The following is an 18,115-nucleotide window of genomic DNA, read 5'->3' as shown; positions in this document are numbered from 1 at the left end:
GAATGGATTTTGTACCCTATTTTAATGCACTACATGTCCACTATGGCGCTGTTTGGGATGGAGTCATGGCGGGATGATGGTGGTGATGATGGCAGGGGGAAAGGGGCGGAGCTAGACGCCGGTAGATGGTGGCGAATGAGAAGGAAAAAAAAACGGAAAAAAAAAAGACGGTGAGCCGGGTGAAAGAAAACGACTCGCACGGGAGAAGTTTCCTCGGTTTCTCCAAACTCCGTCTAAATCCGAGTGAAGTGTTTCAGGTAATTTAAACAACCACTTTTAATCCATTCCTCATCAATGTGTTGAGTTCAGCGTCACGCGGTTGTAGGTTTCAGCCGAAGAATCGTTGTAAAAAAAAAAAACCTTCCAGGCCCAGCTACGAAGCTAAAGCTAAGCTAAGCTAACACCCACTAGCCGATATTTTAATGTTCAATCCCTTTTACCACGCCATCTCTTTGGGTTCGCAGGAAATCCGCGGGTCGTCTAGAACAATCCCGAAGAGTCCATTTTGACGTTTAACTGCTGAGAAAAACCTGTTAGCATTGTGTCCTTAACCTGTCGCGTTGGTTAGTTAAGGTAGCTTAGCTGAGAAGGCTGGTGCTCAGAGCAGCCGGGCTAGCATCGCACAGCCGAGCACCTTTAACACATTACATCCCAATCCTCATCTAAACCCTTCATGTATGAGTGAATGAAACATAAATAAATGATAATGTGGTAGGTCGCGTATCTGAGCTCCACTGTGTGTGAGTTTGCTATGCTAAGCTATGCTAAGCTAAACGAGCATGCTAATTATTAGTGTTTGCGTCACTATTAGTTTGGTTCTGCTGGCTGGAACTGGTTTCTCACAGAACTAACTGGGTCACTAACAAACACTTTCTTATTACATTAAGAGTTTATTTTCTAACATTAGTACCAGGTGATATAAGTGTGTGTAAGTAATTTTAAGCCGGTGTGGGAGTTGTTAATGAATAAGATGTTAGGAGTTTCAGCAGATTCGCCATTTCCTTTATTCTGTTCTACATGAAGAACAATATTCCGATATGAACCCGATTAAGACGATACTCTGATTAAGAAACTAGCATGTAAACAGCGATTATTGAAGACCTTAATCCGATTAAAGTCATACTCGGAAGTAAACACAAATGGAATTTGTGGAGTATTCCTGTTTTAGTCGAGTTATCGACGTGCGTTACAGACGTGTACGCACCTTAATCACACTATTAACGTCGTGTGAGAGTTTTCACCGCATTGTGCGACAGGACACGTACACACACGGCAGCGCTCGACCGTTTGACGGCAAACGAGAGCACGGCTGCGTCCCAAACCGCGTACTTGCCTACTGTATGATAGGAGAAATACATGTATTTCGTGTATAAATTCGCACGTATAGCATGAGAAATAATGAACTGCACTTGAAGCGTTCGTAAAATTAGAAGTGAAACTGTATACGGTTCCATGACGGAGACGAAGTGTATGTCGATACGTGGAATTCTGGAGGGGACGGCGGGACGTAATGACGTGTGCCGTTAATCACGCTATGTTCTATAACGTGTCAAACCTGAACATGATAGGAGTATTCTAAAAGCGACTCATGTAAACACCTTAATCACAATACTGTCTTATTCAGAATACGGTCCGTAATTAGATTACCGGTGTCCGTGTCACATGTCTTAATTCGATTTGTTTTTACTTCGCGTATGTCAGAGTTTTGTCGGATTAAGGTCATCAGAAATTGCTGTTTACATGCTAGATCCTTAATCAGAGTATCGTCTTAATCAGGTTAATATCGGATTATTGTTGTCCGTGTAAGCAAAATCATCGCTTTTATTATTCAGCCGAGTAGATAATCAAGCACTCTTCTAATAATGTCGGCTGTTTGTGGGTCGTGGTTTGTTTTTTTGTGTTGTGTGTTTTTTTTTTTTTTTTTTTTTTTTTTAAAGAAAGTTTTTTTAGACATAAAATTATCAACATTTTTAGGAAATTCCTCTTAATCTTGGATCACGATGAACCTGTGAACATTTCATGCATGCCGTTCATCTAGGAACAGATATTTGTTTCTGAATATCGTGAGGAAAAGCACACCCCGGTGTCATGTTCTTCTGCTCCAGTTAGTGTGTGGTTTGTCAGGTTTATAAAGGAAGCTGACGTGTACAGATCAGGAGGCAATTATTTTAGAGAGATGAGCTGATTGTGCATCCATCCAAGTTGCTAAGTTTCCGTTAACACGGCAGACAAACTGTGACATCAACCCTCTTTTTTTTCTTACAGATCATAGAGATTGTCGTTTCTTCCTGTAGTGTCTTGCCTCAAGGCGTACAGAAACACAGCGGTGGTGTTTCCTTCTCCCCCTGAGAATTCTGGGTGTAATGTAGAGCAGTTTTGGGCTGAATCCAGTACACCCTGTACAATCCCATCGTAACTAAACTACGTCAGACAGATGATCACTGGCTTTATCTGACATGTAATCGCTGGTTTAATAGCCTGATCTATCTTTTCTCTTCTTTATTGTACTTATCTTTCATACTAACTTGGAGGAAGGTAGAGAATACAACGCCGATTATGTAACGTTATAATACACACAGTGTATATCGTGTTGATCTCGATCACTGTATAAATTTGCAGAGGCGACGTTGACTATAAATTTAACCTAAACTAAGGGTCCTTTCACGCTGAGCACGATTAAGCGGCGTGAATGTTTGACGTGTTGTCGCTCTTGAATCGAAACAATAGATCCCTGTGGAGTTGTTCATACCGGGCGTGATTGTTCACGGCGCAACCAAGTGACCCTTTTTTTTTTCCCATCCAGCGTGTTGGTCGGCCATGAAACCGGCCGTCCAATTAGATTTCGGCTTTAGATCACGTGCCCGGACACACTGCTGTTGTACGAAAGGGCGAGATAGGTGACGCTACCGCACAGAAAGCTGTTTTGAAAAGCAGTATAAACACCGAAGAAGAGTATTTCCAAAGAGAGAAGAGAATTGACATTGAGTTCTTGTTAACGTTTGCCAAGTTTCTATCCACTTTTTGCACATTTCTGTTATTGACAAAGTGCATAGAAAAAGTTTGCAATAATTACGGTCTCCTGCCTGTTTCCATCCAACTGGGCTTTTACGGATTAAAATGGCACGCGCATCAGATAGTTACGCGTTTTAAAAGTGCCGTTTGCTCAGCGTGCATGTTCTCGCTCTCTCTCTCGCACGCGCACACATACAAGTAGCATGGAGATATAAACAAACCGTCGTCACATGCCGTAGTATGAAGCACATTTCTAACTGAAACACTTCATATTTAGTTGGACTTTTTGTAACAGAAAACAATACTCTGTGTGTCATTTGTTATTTATCTTAATATTCTTGTTGAAACATGTCAGTAATAAATATATAAGGTGATGGTATGAACTGAACTGTCGCTTCATTTATCAAAGTTCTTCCACCACGGGGAAAAAAAAAAAAAAGTAAACGTGTGCTGGTCTTGGGCATGAAAGTCTGGTTTTGTCCCACTGCTGTGTTACTGCAATATATTTCACATTATTTCATTCAGACTAAAACCGCTTGATGGTGGTGGTCAAAAAACGTTCTGCCTCCGTTTCTGGTTACACTATACATAAATAAGAAAAGTTTCTGTGCTTTTTAACAGTTTGTGTTGTGGTGCTGTTATTCGTCTTCTTGATGGTGGTCGAAGACAATAGACTGATCAGCTGAACAGTGGGTCGCACCAACTATTGTGTACCGTGCAGGCGTGAATTAGCTGAAGGCGATCAATCATCTCGCGTTCGGCGTGAACGCGCCGTTCATCTACGACTCACTTTTTTGCGTCTCGCCCGGCGTGAAAGGACCGCGACGTTTCTTCAGTGCGTCTAGGGCTGGTAGGTGCTGAATTGGGAAATCCCTCTCAAATGTTCTGAACGTTTTCTGATTGATAGCATGTAAAGTTCTGAACACTGTATTTTTCCTGAACGTATCTACTCCATATCGCAACCTAGAAGTTTGAACCACGTTTACACAAAGCGTGTCCTCATCGCCCCTCTCGTCTCTGTTCACGCTAGCAGCAGTAATCATTGCTTAATTCAGCCTTCCTCTTCTTGTCCTGTTGTTGAATTTGTCTTAATGCCTTTCCCTGGGTCGTTAAAAAAATGTGAAGACTTGCCGTCTGTGCAGCCACGGACATTTTAGATCCCCGCTTGACAAAATCCTGACATTTGCACCGAACTCGCACTTAGCTGAAAAAAGTATTTTGGGCGCATCTTAAGACTTGAGTTCGTTAAACGTACTCCTTATCCGAGACAGACAACCAAGGGGAGGTTAGAAAGTATCCCGAATAAAAATATTTTCATTTGTTCTGGTGAAATGCGGTATGTTTGTTTACTTGAAGTAGAGGAGTTACTGTATGTCATTAGTAGAAAAACTCCAGAGCAGAGTTTTTGAAAATGTAGCAGTACAGTCTCAGACCTCGTCCACCAGGAAAACCAGCAGAAACTGACCCTGCTGAAGCGGTCGAGGACAATTGGCACATCTTGTCCAAGCGTAACTGTACACCTACATGGTGTAGAATTTTTTTCCCCCCCACCTAGCTCCACTGCTGTATCTGATGCGCTCAATACAGCATGTTATATTTAGTCTTTTCATACCTTTGAAATGACCTGCATACTAAACTAGTACACAGTGAAGGATGGCACAGATCTACTGAATAAACCAGTCATTAAGCGTAGTATGGTTTTATTCTCTATTCCGCAGGTTCGACTCCCACCCCAGTGCCGTCTACAGGATAGTGTCCGTGTGTGTGTGTCTGTGCGAGTGTGTGTGGGGGGAGAAACGGTTCAGCCTGCTGTGTGCGCTTCACCATGGGTGACATCAGTGATCTGGACCGACAGATCGACCAGCTGAGGAGATGCGAGCTCATCAAGGAGAACGAGGTCAAGGCTCTGTGTGCCAAAGCCAGGTAATAAACAACGGCCATGTCACAGAAAGGCCCTCTGACTAATGATGGCTCAATACCAATTTAACACTGTATACCATAACGAAGATATCTGAAGCAGTTAGTTATACTAGTCTAGATAAACGACCTGCAAAGAGTATGAGAGAAAAAGAGTATTTCTGTCGTATTTGCATGTAGTTCCCTCCTAATTGCAGTGTGGGTTTGTTTTGGTCTGTTTGTGTTCTAGAGAGATTCTTGTAGAAGAGAGTAATGTGCAGAGGGTGGACTCTCCAGTCACAGTAAGTAAATGGAATCACTGTAATTAAATGACTCATTGGAAATGTAATGATTCATGGGAGTCAAGTGGATTACTGAAATGTTTTTTTTTTGTTGTTGTTGTTGTCTGTGCTCAGAGTCTGAAAGTCTTAGTTTTCTCCTGCTGGCGTCATTTTTAAAGAATCAAATCGCAGTTTTCTCACGCCCTAACCCATTCTCCTACTCATTTGTGTAACATAGAAACGTATGTATAATCGGTAAAAGGGTTTCTGCTGCGTTCGACTTACCTCGGAAGCGGGACGTCAGCGCTCAGAATTATGGCGTTTTTGTTTATTATGGCGTTCAAGCTACAAAGGTGGGGGACCGTGTGGGGGACACCTCCATGTTCGTTTTTTTTTTTTAAAACGCTAATCTAACGTTCGAACACGAGTCCGAATCCTGATGATGCAACAGACGCCGGTGATTCGCCGTTGAGTCACAACGGGACTAGCCAATCATAGGCGTCTGTGAGCTCGTATGTGGAACTGGGCGGATATCACCTTCCTCAGTGTACATTCTGCTGCCCACATTCTAAAAAAAAAAAAAACGCGTTTGGCCGGCTTGACGTGTCTTCGAGAAATACTTTGTTTACATGACTTTGTTTACTGTTGATGCTGTGTGAGCAGCCCTGTTGATTTTTAACCTCACTCGCTGAACTCGCTGAAGTTGGAATTCAGAGTCAGACCTGTCGTGGAATGCTGTATAAGTATCGCACACTGTCCTACCTTTTTAAGATCTATGGAAATGTCTGCCTACATTTATACCACAGCACCGTCGAATCCTCATTCTAACACGTCATCGTTTCGCTGGAGCACTCTACAAAGATAACAATAACAGGAACAAAAACACAGGTAGAAGTAACCCTGCTTTGCATCAGGCGACATCGCACCACCCTGTCGTCGATTATTTTCCTATAACCGTGCCGTCATGCTGGAGAAATATCATACGAAACCTCAGCTTTGTGTTGCGAAGACATTTGTTTCAGGTCAGAGATGTGCTAGATTGCGCAGTTTCATACGCTGGTGTGGAAAAAGACGATGAATATCATGACGAGACACTGTGCCGTGTGAAAGCGGGCTGCAGCTGTTCATATGTCTTAGAGCATTTCTAGACACTGTGGTTTTACAGAGCTTCTCTCGACATCACCGTTCACGATCATTCTGATCGTGGCATTTGGCACATAAGAGCATTTCACATACCCACAGAACCGGCTAGACCCGATCGGCGTAAATATCAGTGACATTTAAATGCAAGTTACATTCGCGTTCTTTCCTGTTCACTGAGTGAAGCATGCTTTATACTTGTTGAGCTTATAAACAAAATTTAAATCTATAAGATCATACACTTCACACGTTTTCCAAGATTAAGCAAACATTTCATCTTGTTTAATCAATTTTTTTTTAAAATTTAATTCTCAAATGCCAGTGTATTAGAACACGCTCGGCTCACACCCATGTGAACGACAAACTCTCAGCCCCTCAGACTTTTTAGGTTTTTATTTTTTATATATATATATTTATTTATTTTTTTATTTAAAATTTTTTTTTTTTGACAAACATGTTTGTGTTCATTTATTTATTTAGTCATTATTTTTTATTTATTTATTTATTTTTTTTTTAATGTTTTGTTATTGTGCCTGTATAAACATGCAGATTGATGGAATATCTCATGATCTCCCCCCCTCAGGTGTGCGGTGATATTCACGGACAGTTTTATGACCTGAAGGAGTTATTCAGAGTGAGTCTTGCGTTCACACGCACACATAATGTGTTCGGTTAAACGTTACTGGGTTTAAAAGCGCATCATGTTGGCCAGTTTGAATTTATTATCTCAGAAGTTGTTGGTATTTTTTTTAGTTCTAGAAATTGGGTTTCTGGTTCTGTTTATTTTATGAAATTAAAATATTGTTTGCTTGCAGCATGAAGAAAAGAAAAAAAAAACCCACACAAGTTATATATAATTTAAAAGCATGTTTAAATGGAGTTGTTTTCTGTACAGGTGGGAGGTGATGTTCCAGAGACAAACTACCTTTTCATGGGAGACTTTGTGGACAGAGGCTTTTACAGTGTTGAGACTTTCCTTTTGCTCCTGGCCCTTAAGGTTTGTAGTTGGTTTCTCGCTGCTGTTCTTACTGTTTGTTTAGTTCAGACGTGTTTGTGCATAAGCTTTTATCCACGTGGTCTAACGGGCAGTAGACGTACATGTGATCATAGAGCTGAGCAGCTTGCGGGCCAGGGATATTTCTTTAAGGGGCTGCCAGTGGTTCTGTGTAAGTTCAGGGATTTGGATAACGTCTGATCACTAGCACCAAGCAAGCGTCGCACAATTATTAAAGGAAAACGATCAGTGGATTAGCATCTCGGAGCCTAGTGTAGGCTGGGAGAGCAAGATAAAGTTCGACTAGGGTTAATGGTTAATAAAAAGCTCTTTATTATCGGTCTAAAGTTTGTCATGGTCCACGTCAGGTGCGCTACCCTGACAGAATCACGCTGATCCGAGGCAACCACGAGTCCAGGCAGATCACGCAGGTGTACGGCTTCTACGACGAGTGCTTAAGGAAGTACGGCTCCGTCACAGTGTGGAGGTACTGCACCGAGATCTTCGACTACCTCTCCCTGTCGGCCATCATCGACGGCAAGGTCAGTCTAATACAAAAAAAAAATACCCGTTGCTAGCTTACTTTGTTTTTGTTTTTTATTTGGGTGAATATGTATTTAGAAGAAGAGTTATTATTTTTCACACGTATAGTACAGTGAAATTCTTCTCTTCGCATATCCCAGCTTGTTACGAAGTTCCGGTCAGAGCCATGGTGAGGCTTGGGGAGTAGCGGAATAATGTAATGGCGTTACGTAATCTAGATACAAAAAACTGGTTACTATAATCCGTTACAGTTACATCAAAAAGCAAAGTAATCAGATTACAGGTACATTTTGCAAAACATGGGAATACTATCAGGATTACATTTTGTTTTCATTTAAGGGCGAAGGAATTAATCTTTTAACACAACATAACACAGACAGCTGCTTGGTTATAGTTCAGGTTCTCTCTTGCCAGTCGTAACTCACATGAGCAAATTGTTCACGGAGGTGTTTTTGTTAGGGTGACCACACGTCCTCTTTTTCAGACCTTAAAAAAAGCGTCTGGCTGGGGTTTCTAAATTTGAGAAAATGTCGAGGAATCGGCGTTAGTTTCATTATGATGTGCTTATGGTCTAATGCTGCAACATGTGCGTGTGTGTGCATGTTTGCATTGCATTAACCCCTCTCTGTAATTCCCACGTTCTCACACACCAGTTGGTCGATTTTAACAGGTTTGCAGCAACTATTGACCAAATTCCTGCCTGTTAACCATTTAGCCTTCTCTCAGCGAGAGCGCGAAGGTGACGCACTGTTGTGTACAGCATCAAACAGTTGCTTGACAATAGCAGCAAATGACATCTGTCCTGAGTCGAAACAATGCCCACGGCCATATAAGGTCCTTTTTAATTTCATGTTATCACATTGCTTCATATTTCACAGCCATTCAGATGTGTAAATGATGGCAGAAGGTACACTCGTGGGGGAAGGTACAATCATCTAATATTTTATCTTATTCAAAACAATGTAGGAATTTGTATATATTTATATGATTGTAATAGTGGTAATAATGTGTCTTTTTCAGTGTACTAAAATCTGCATTCACTGTTTTGAACACTATTAAGACCTGTGTGTGGGGGGGCGGTCCTCTTTTTGGAACACCAAAATCAGGTTACCCTAACGTTGGTGATGTAATGTTACCCACATCAGTGACAGCGATCTTTTATTTATTTATTCATTCGTTTTCTTAAAACAAATCCAAACATTGAACATGTTCTTAAGCTCTAAAATAAGCTCTAAATAAAAGTATTTTTCATCATATTGCTGTTCCTCTTGACTTTGCTTACATATGTGACCTTGAGCTAATCCAAAAGTAATCAGAATACATTACTTTCATATTGTGGTACTTTTTGATTAGGTTAGTGATTTACATTTTTTATGAAGTCATTTGTTACTGTAATGGAATATGTTTTTAAAGTGACCCTGACTATGATGCAGCGCTGCTGGAGAAGACAGCGTTAAAGGCCCTGCTCAACGGGCCAACAGTGGTAGCTTGGTGGTTTTTGAGGAAAACCCAAACCCCACGAGTTCATCGATTTATATCTTTTGTGTTATCGTGTCTTTGCATCGGCACGCAGAGGGGGGGATCATGGGTGAACATAGCAGAGGCATGCTAGCGCGCAATTGATGGTGATGGTGTTTAATTCGGAATAATACTGTTCAAAATACATCTGAAGTGCAAACAACATGCTGGACAATAAAGTGTAAATGATGGTCAGTTTCTCTGATCTCATCCAGAACTTTCCATCTCCTACAGATGAGGTCATGCTCCGAAACCGCTTCCTGAAAATGTAGTCCATTTTAAAAACCTTGCGACATGAACGGACGAAAAAACGCTCTGTAAAAAATCTCAATTGAAACATATTCAGTCTTAGTTTCTCAGACCGGTGTCATTTGCCGAAGGCATTATTGCGTGGAATTTTCTTCGAGGACATTTTATAAACGAGTAGTCGATTATAATCGAGCATTTGTGACAGCCGTAGTGGATTGCATTGTAAAAATAAAACAAACCAAACAACTATGTCCACAATTTATCACAGTATTGGTATTAAGTAGTTATATTGCACAGCCCCTAATTGTAAGAACACAACCAGGACAGTATAATTTAACTGGAGATGCACCAATACTAAATTTCTCAGCTGATACTGAGAGCAGATTATTCAGAGTGATATCGACCGATACGGATAGTTCTGCCTTTTATAAAATGAATAATAATGAATTCCACAAAGCACAAAGACAGCTGAGGACGTTAACATATTAACATTAACTGCATATGAAACCTACTACTCCAGAAATATATTTTTCTGGGCAACATATACTACGTTTTTGTCACTCATCTTCATTTAAAAATGTTTCACCGGTGTACTGGCCCTTTAATTCAGCTCAAGCAGCGTCTGAGCAGCGCACGGAAAAAAAAAATTTGACTCGATGCCGAAACTCCCGCTTCACTTCCGCTCACTTCCGGTGTAAAATATTAGCAGTGTAGAGATTACAGAGATTACACACTGCAGTTTTGTCGTCATTCCACACGAGAGACGACATCTTTACACACAGCACGAAATCCATGTGTGTTCCCGCCCTCTTTCGATTGACGGGATATAACCGTCCCTGATCTTCAGTCGTTTTTAAACTATCGGCCGATAGCGGGGAAAAATAGCCTTTATCAGCCGATACATCGGTGCATCTCTAATTTTAACCATTAGTTCTGTCTCAACAGCAGAAGCGTTGGTAATTAATATTGTTAGATAACTGTTTTGACTAACGTTGCCTCTGAAACATTCTCCGTTTGACCACCATAGCAGTAGGCGCTCACTGTATGTGCATTTGAACTGAACATCACTATGCGGAAGTGGGGTTGTTGGGGGGGGGGGGGGGGGTGTGTGTGTGTGTGTGTGTGTGTGTTGTATGTGTAGATGGTGGTGTATTATGAAATGGCTCAGTTACTGCAGCTAGATGCAACATCCTGTGTATAAAACAGCACAGCTATAGTTTGTGTTTCTCAAATGTGACGGACTCAATACACCCTTCTGTGACACCACAAGCCCAGCCGTTTTCTCCTTACAGACTCTGTTTGTCTAGACGTTCTGAGACACAAAGGTTCTTTTACAGGAAAGCATGACTAGCTCATTTTCCACTCTGCATCAGCATGCACCACAGTGCGCTTAACCACCAGCTATCACCTTTATTTATTGTGTTTGCTCTGGTGTATAAACGTCGTCTACGTGCAAATAGCGTTAGTTACAGTGGGGAGAGTTATACAAGTGTAAGCCTTTATAAATAGTCTAGCCTGTGCACAATATTTAGCTTTCGTTATCTTTACAAATCAGTCACTGTTTGATGTCGAACTCCGTTTTAAGAATTCAGATAATCATTGGTCAAAGTCTGATATGGATCATTTTGTGGTCCCGGTTTGCTCTGCAGATTTTCTGTGTGCACGGAGGCCTCTCGCCCTCTATCCAGACTTTGGACCAAATCCGAACCATCGATAGGAAACAGGAAGTGCCGCACGACGGGCCGATGTGCGACCTGTTGTGGTCGGACCCTGAAGGTAATGCGGGATTTTTTTTTTTTTTTAAACTAGGGTTACATGGATTCAGTTACCAGATTCTTTTATCCCACTCTTGCATTTCAGACATTTTTGTACTCACCGGTAACAAAGGAAAACCAACAATTAAGCATGTGAAGACGATTATTTATGTATTTATTTCGAACGTGTTATGAATAGGACTGAGACGGAATGATACCCCAAGATCTTTCATCTATTTGAGGAATCCACCGCTGTATAAATTTCCTCTTTTTTTTGTTGTTGTTTTTTTTGTACTTTCAATTTAGTCTATATTTCAGCACTGTTGAATTCTTGATTGGTCAGATGATGTTGATTTAATTTTCTACAACTGCAGCCCTGACAGTAGTGCCGGCTGAAAGCCGAATCACAGGTTTATATCCGTGCACTCGTTCTTGTACACTGTAGCTTCTACAGTAACGGTGAGATGTAAGCATTTATGGAAGGAGTCTCCAGTGTCGGCACTTTGTAAAGAGGAGGACTTTTCTGTTTCCTGTAACATGAGAAGCAGATATTTTTTTTAGCTTATTAACTTAGAGGGGGGGGGAGGAACAACTGTTTATAGCTGCTATAATGTAAACAATACCAAGAACTAGTCTTCTGGATGTTCCACAGCATTAAATGGAACTATAAATGGATAAAAAGTACAATTAAAAAAATGTAATCATTGGAAAAAATCGCTGTGGCGTAAGAGGAATAAAACTCTGTGGGATCTCAGGCAGTAAGCGTGGTAACAGTAACACTGCTGCATCACACTACCCTGTCCTTGATTATTTTCCTTTAACAGCATGCCCCAAGTGTTTTATTCCTCATGTAATGGAATAATGAAATAGTGTTGGTGATGATGTTATTGCTTGAGTTAAAACTAGGTTGGATCAGTCTGTGCAGGTGTTCATGGGCGGTGTAATTTCTGCGTCAGGCGTCTAAACGATGATCTGTTTGTGTGCAGACACCACAGGCTGGGGAGTGAGCCCGAGAGGAGCAGGATACCTGTTCGGCAGTGATGTCGTGGCCCAGTTCAACGCCGCTAACGACATCGACATGATCTGTCGAGCCCACCAGCTCGTCATGGAGGGTTACAAGTGGCACTTCAACGAGACCGTGCTCACTGTGTGGTCTGCACCCAACTACTGCTATAGGTGAGTGTGTGCGCACGCATGAGTGTGTGTGTGTGTGTGTGTGTGTGTGCACGCAAGCACATGCAGGCATTTCCATTTATTTGTTTCTTAATTCAGGAAGTCTCTGAGACCATGTGGTCAGTTTCATACAACCTCAGATTTTATTAGGTCCATATTTATCTTTATGTGGTCTTACTGTCGTTAGTTTCGTATTCAGTGCACCATTTCCACACATTTTATATTGTGCTGTAGGTTTTAAGAAACTTGATATTTTTCTGTAACATTTCAAATGCTGACGTGATTGCTCTTGCGTCCAGCGTTGTCGATGCGAGATCTTGTACTTGGGTGGAATGTAGTGGCCAGCTCTGGATATGATGACGCCGGTATTTTGGGGATGGTTCGATGCAGTATTTGGAAGTTGGAAGGAACTGATTCTCTTGATTTGTTTTTAGTTCGATATTGGTGGTGAGAATTTTGCCTCTTGTTTGGACGCTGCATCATTCCCTGCGTCAGAGGGCTCATCGTCCGGATCGTTCTATCACACATCGGTTCATTTCTTATCACCCGATTCCAGAGACCGATGAAGATGATCATGTTGCTCTCGCACCCATCACCGAAACTTGTAATCTTCCCGTGCAAGAGCTTACTAAAGCCGAAATGCGCCGGACATTTAATGATGACAGTGTGGAAATGCATCGGATATAATTCACTGTTTTAAAGTTTTTTGCTTATGAAGCGGTCCAGTAATGAACTAGGTCTCTGCTCTGTTTGTGTAAATGTATTCCTACATTTATTAAGGATTATTGTGCCAAACGGCAGCAGTAAACTAAAACCAACCTCGAACTATAAACGACACGTAGCCTCAAGTCAAGGGCACAGTTTTGCAGGGCCGCACGAATTTTAACGTAGTTGCTGTACACGATAGTAAATTGGACTGCCTTCTGTTTAAGCAAAAGTGGCAGGTTCCTCTTCAAGAACAAAAGTTGCTCAGCTTCCTGGCAGGAGAGCCGGTGCTTGGGGCAGATAAATACCTGAGTGGAAGCAATGGAAAGCGTGGCCGTGCTTGTTGTGGCACTGCTGTGGATCGGCACGCTTTCCTGCAGGATCTTGTCAAACGTGTCAAAGTGTGGGAGTTTGCGCCTCATCACGTGTACACACCCGTTTCTCTGGCACACTTTACTCTGTGCTGAGCGTCGATCCTTCAGCAGATGCTTTTCATCACCTCCAGCTCTGCCTGCATCATTTCCTGTTCACGCTGCTTTTTCTATTTCAAAGTAATGTCCTTTAAATCGCGGAACTAGTAACGTCGCAATGCGACGATAAGCGCCGAGCACTGAGGGGCGGGGTGGCATGTTTCTTTTCTTTTTTCTCTTTTGGCCAAAAACCGAAAAAGCCATTTTCGGCTGAAAATTTTCGTGCGCTGTAATTCCGGTGCATCCCCAAAGATTATGATTATTATATTATCTTTACTGATAAAAGGAGGGAATGATGGAAAATGTTATATTATGCTGTAAAGATTTTTCTTTAACTCCCGTAACACAATGTTTGAACTGTCTGTGACGTTTCGTATTTTTAGCAATTTCCTCATTTGAGAGAGCGACTCAGTGGAAAGCAACTCTATATATACATATTTGCTTTTCAGACCGTTGCTGTCTTCGACAGACGACTTCTGTTTTCAGGACCAGCTCTTTTCATGATAAGGGATGTTTCGTGACTATGTTAGGCCGATTCAAATGAGGAAATGCGCTCTTGTCCCTTCATACTCGGTACTGAAGGCACTTGCGACCAAAAGCTTTTGAATTTGCTTTGTACATACTGCTGAAAGAATAAAGCCAAAGCAGAAAGTTTTTGTTTTTTTAGGGGGCGTTGGGCGGTGCACCATGTTTTCATTCATCAGTATCTTCACAAATAAACACCGTCACTACACTACACCGTCAGACCCAGTGATTACACCTCATCCTGCTGTCTTCATACACAGAGACGTTTACACTGATGTGTGAACATAATCACCTGATGGTGTAAATGTGAGAGGTGACGTTTGCAGGAAGCTCCCACTTTTTGTTTATATCTAGAGTAGTTAACATTTACATGAGCCTACAATAAATAATGTCTATTTAATGATAGTAAAAGTCCATGTTTAATAAAAATCTGAATGAAATGAATAAAAAATTGTACAAATCGAAGTTGTTCGATTTAGTTTTATACATGTTCTCATATTTATAGCTATATTTTGTGATCATTTCAAGGTTTACTGGGTTTTATGATTCTTTGCTCTCTCTTTTTTTTTTTTTTTTTTTTTTCTTTTCCCCTTACTGTGGGTTTTCGTGAACTGAAAACAAACGTCACCAACAAATAATTCCTCCTCAGCATTCAGCAACTCCATGCGAGATGCCTTGTTTTGTAAGCATTGCTATGGTTGTTATGACAATCCACTTCTCTCAGCTATTTCCTGTTGGTCTATAGGACGATTACTCAGAGTCGCCCCCTTTCGTTTCAAATATTATTACAACGGCGAGTGCCTTTTTTTTTTTTTTTTTTTTTTTTTTTTGTTATGCGTATGTGTCTTATTATTTATGTTGTTATATTACTATTTCAGACTTCAGATATTTATCATGTATATTAAATGTTTTATACACATTATAGCATTTTAGAAATGTTTGAAGGATTTTTACACGGCACCCCTGCTCTCATCAGACGGCACCCCAGGATGCCGTGGCGCCCCGGTCGGGAAACCATGATGTAAAAGACTGACCTCTGAGCCGTGGCTGCTGTCGGTCCGTCAATTTGAGGCCGGCTGATGGCGCTGAATGTATTTTTTTTTTTTTTTTTTTTTTTTTGTGCTGAGAACATTTTTTCTTAGCACTGTGATGGTGGAAATGTGCTATGTGTAAACTGTTTTTTCTTCATTTTTCTCTCCTCCCTGTCAGGTGTGGGAATGTAGCAGCCATCCTGGAGCTGGACGAGCACCTGCAGAAAGAGTTTATTATATTTGAAGCTGCGCCACAGGAAACCAGAGGCATTCCCTCTAAAAAGCCGGTGGCTGACTACTTCCTGTGAGCCTGCCGCAACCGTAGGAAAGGAAACGCCACCTTTTGCAGGAAGCGTCATCATATATTTACCTGTGTTTCTCTCTCTGTCCCACCCTTCCCTGCCCAGCTGTCTTAACTGTTGTTTTTTTTTTTTTTTTTTTTTTTTTTTTAAAAAAAGACTTTTTCTACTTTTTTTTTTCTTCTTTCTTTCTTTTGTCTGTTTGTCTTTCTGCTTATTTTCTCTCTTAGCCACACACTGTCACCTGAACTTCTGTTACACATACAAACACGGAGACTGGCTTTGTAGTTCCTCATACTGCTGTAAAGTCACTTGCTCTCATAAATCTACTGTAGCTGTATGCAATTCTCACCAATGTGAATAGCACTATGGTCAGTTGAAAGCAGCAGGGAAATGGAGGTAAAGACGGATGTGGCGTTTTTTTCCGAATCCTCAAAGAGCCCTTCTTTGTTTTTAGGAAAGCTATCGGAAATCCACATTACTTTTTAAAAAAAAATTCTTTTCATCCGCTGTACCCTTTGGTTTAAACGTGTGGGCGAACAAAAACGACACTACTGCCCATTGTTATAGTTTATGCATCTTTTCTTCCCCTCTCAAGCCCTAGTCGTAGAGATTGACTCTTGTGAAGGAAGGCCTACGATCCCTGCAGTGATCAGCAGCCACACTGGAAAGTATTGGAACAAAACCAAACTGTTTTAGGCAACATGCTTTTTTTCCTCCCATCTGACTTCTCTCAATAGAGGAAATGGTGATTTTTATTATTATTTGTGACAATAAACTGTACTTTTGTATGAACATGATGCTGTGGTGTTTGCTTACTTTAACAGCAGAACACCACATCAAGTTCCGCTCCTGTCAGACAGGTACCTGAGGCTATCATGGGCACAGACTCGCCCAAACTGGACACCTTTTTTTTTTTTTTTTCTTCTTAATCTTCAACTGTCCAGTTTTAATGAACCTGTGCTTATGATAGCCTCAGATTCTTGTTCCTGGGTATGAGATGGGAATGCACTTTGGATGTGACACTAGTCCATCATAAGGCACTATGCACACACACACTCCTCCACACTTAGGGAGTAGTCAGTCTAACTACTGGCATGCTTTTTTTATGGGATGTGGGAGGAAACCCTTGTGGACATGCAGAGAATGTGAAACTGCACAAACATTTACGTAAACTCAGGCTCGAATCGAGGACCATGGACATGCGAGACGGCAACACTCCCTGATGCGAGGCCCACTATCCCTCTCTAGGTGTGTGGTGGACCCACTAGTTGTGTGGCAGTTGACACTGATGGGACAGTTTGTGTCACAGGTATGAGAATGTCAGGTGTTTCTGTGATTTTAAACATCCTCACTGTTTGGTTAAGGAGCAGTCCACCAACTGAAAAAATCCAGACAACAGTGACGCTGTAATCAGAAGCAGACACTTTTAAAATTATATGCTGTGCATGGAAAAAAAGCAGTAGTAAAACAGTATTAGTGGTACTGCTGTGCTGAGAATGATCCTCGGCATAATTAACAGATGGCCAGCGGTGGTCCTGTGGTGTATTTTTCCACTGATGTACTGAAACAAATTGTGCATAGCAACACACTTAGAACAGTCACTTGTATAGGCGTACCTAATTAATTGACAACTGAGTTAGATGTATAGTTTGTAATGTCATAACTGTCCAAAAAACATATTCAGTAAATGGTAGAATGTAAGAATCTGAAGCATTACTATAGTCAAACTTTTACATAATGTGTTTCCTCCCACCTCTAAAAAACATGCTGGGATCCAAGCTGGATAGTACACCAGGTGGTCAGAGAGACGCATTGTTAAATCCTAGCTTATAGTATCTTTTAAATGCTTTAATCCTGATCCCAAAGGAATTCTGTCCAATCCCTCCTACTCATGAGGCATTTTGACCAATCCCGCCCACTCCCGAAGGAATTCTGTCCAATCCCTCTCACTCCTGAAGGAATTCTGACCAATCCTGATCCCCTCCCAAAGGAATTCTGACCAATCCCACCCACTACCAAAGGAATTCTGTCCAATCCCTCTCACTCCTGAAGGAATTTTGACCAATCCCCTCCACTCCCAAAGTAATTCTGTCCAATCCCTCTCACTCCCAAAGGAATTATGTCCAATTCCTCTCACTCCCGAAGGAGTTCTGACCAATCCCGCCCAATCCCAAAGGAATCCTGTCCAATTCCGCCCACTCATGAGGAATTTTGTCCAATCCTACCCACTCCCAAAGGAATTCTGTCCAATCCTGCCCACTACCAAAGGAATTCTGACCATTCCTGCCCACTACCAAAGGAATTCTGTCCAATCCCGCCCACTCCCGAATAAGTTCTGACCTATCCCGCCCACTCCTGAAGGAGTTTTGACCAATCTCACCCATTCCCGAATCCCGCCCACTCCCAAGGAGTTCTGACCAATCCTATCCACTCTCAAAAGAATTCTGACCAATCCTGCTCACTCCCCAAGGAGTTCTGACCAGTCTTGCTTGCTCCCGAAGGAGTTTTGACTAATCCAAGCT

At 41.6% G+C, this 18,115-nt stretch overlaps 1 protein-coding gene across 1 annotated transcript; it reads left to right on the top strand.

The window, feature by feature from the left end:
* Nucleotides 1-86: 86 nt before the first annotated feature.
* Nucleotides 87-16,385, top strand: ppp4cb (protein phosphatase 4, catalytic subunit b). Its single transcript, XM_053640634.1, has 9 exons — nucleotides 87-257; nucleotides 4,731-4,935; nucleotides 5,159-5,210; nucleotides 6,913-6,963; nucleotides 7,225-7,326; nucleotides 7,692-7,865; nucleotides 11,283-11,409; nucleotides 12,374-12,563; nucleotides 15,470-16,385. Exons 2-9 carry the CDS (start codon nucleotides 4,838-4,840, stop codon nucleotides 15,597-15,599), a joined length of 924 nt encoding a protein of 307 aa, XP_053496609.1. The 5' UTR covers nucleotides 87-257; nucleotides 4,731-4,837; the 3' UTR covers nucleotides 15,600-16,385.
* The last annotated feature ends 1,730 nt before the right edge of the window (nucleotides 16,386-18,115 follow it).

The sequence above is a fragment of the Ictalurus furcatus genome, chromosome 13 (assembly GCF_023375685.1).
Source record: "Ictalurus furcatus strain D&B chromosome 13, Billie_1.0, whole genome shotgun sequence".
Lineage (NCBI taxonomy): Eukaryota > Metazoa > Chordata > Actinopteri > Siluriformes > Ictaluridae > Ictalurus > Ictalurus furcatus.
Note: the sequence above shows the minus strand (reverse complement) of the source record. Positions and strands in the feature narration are given on the sequence as shown.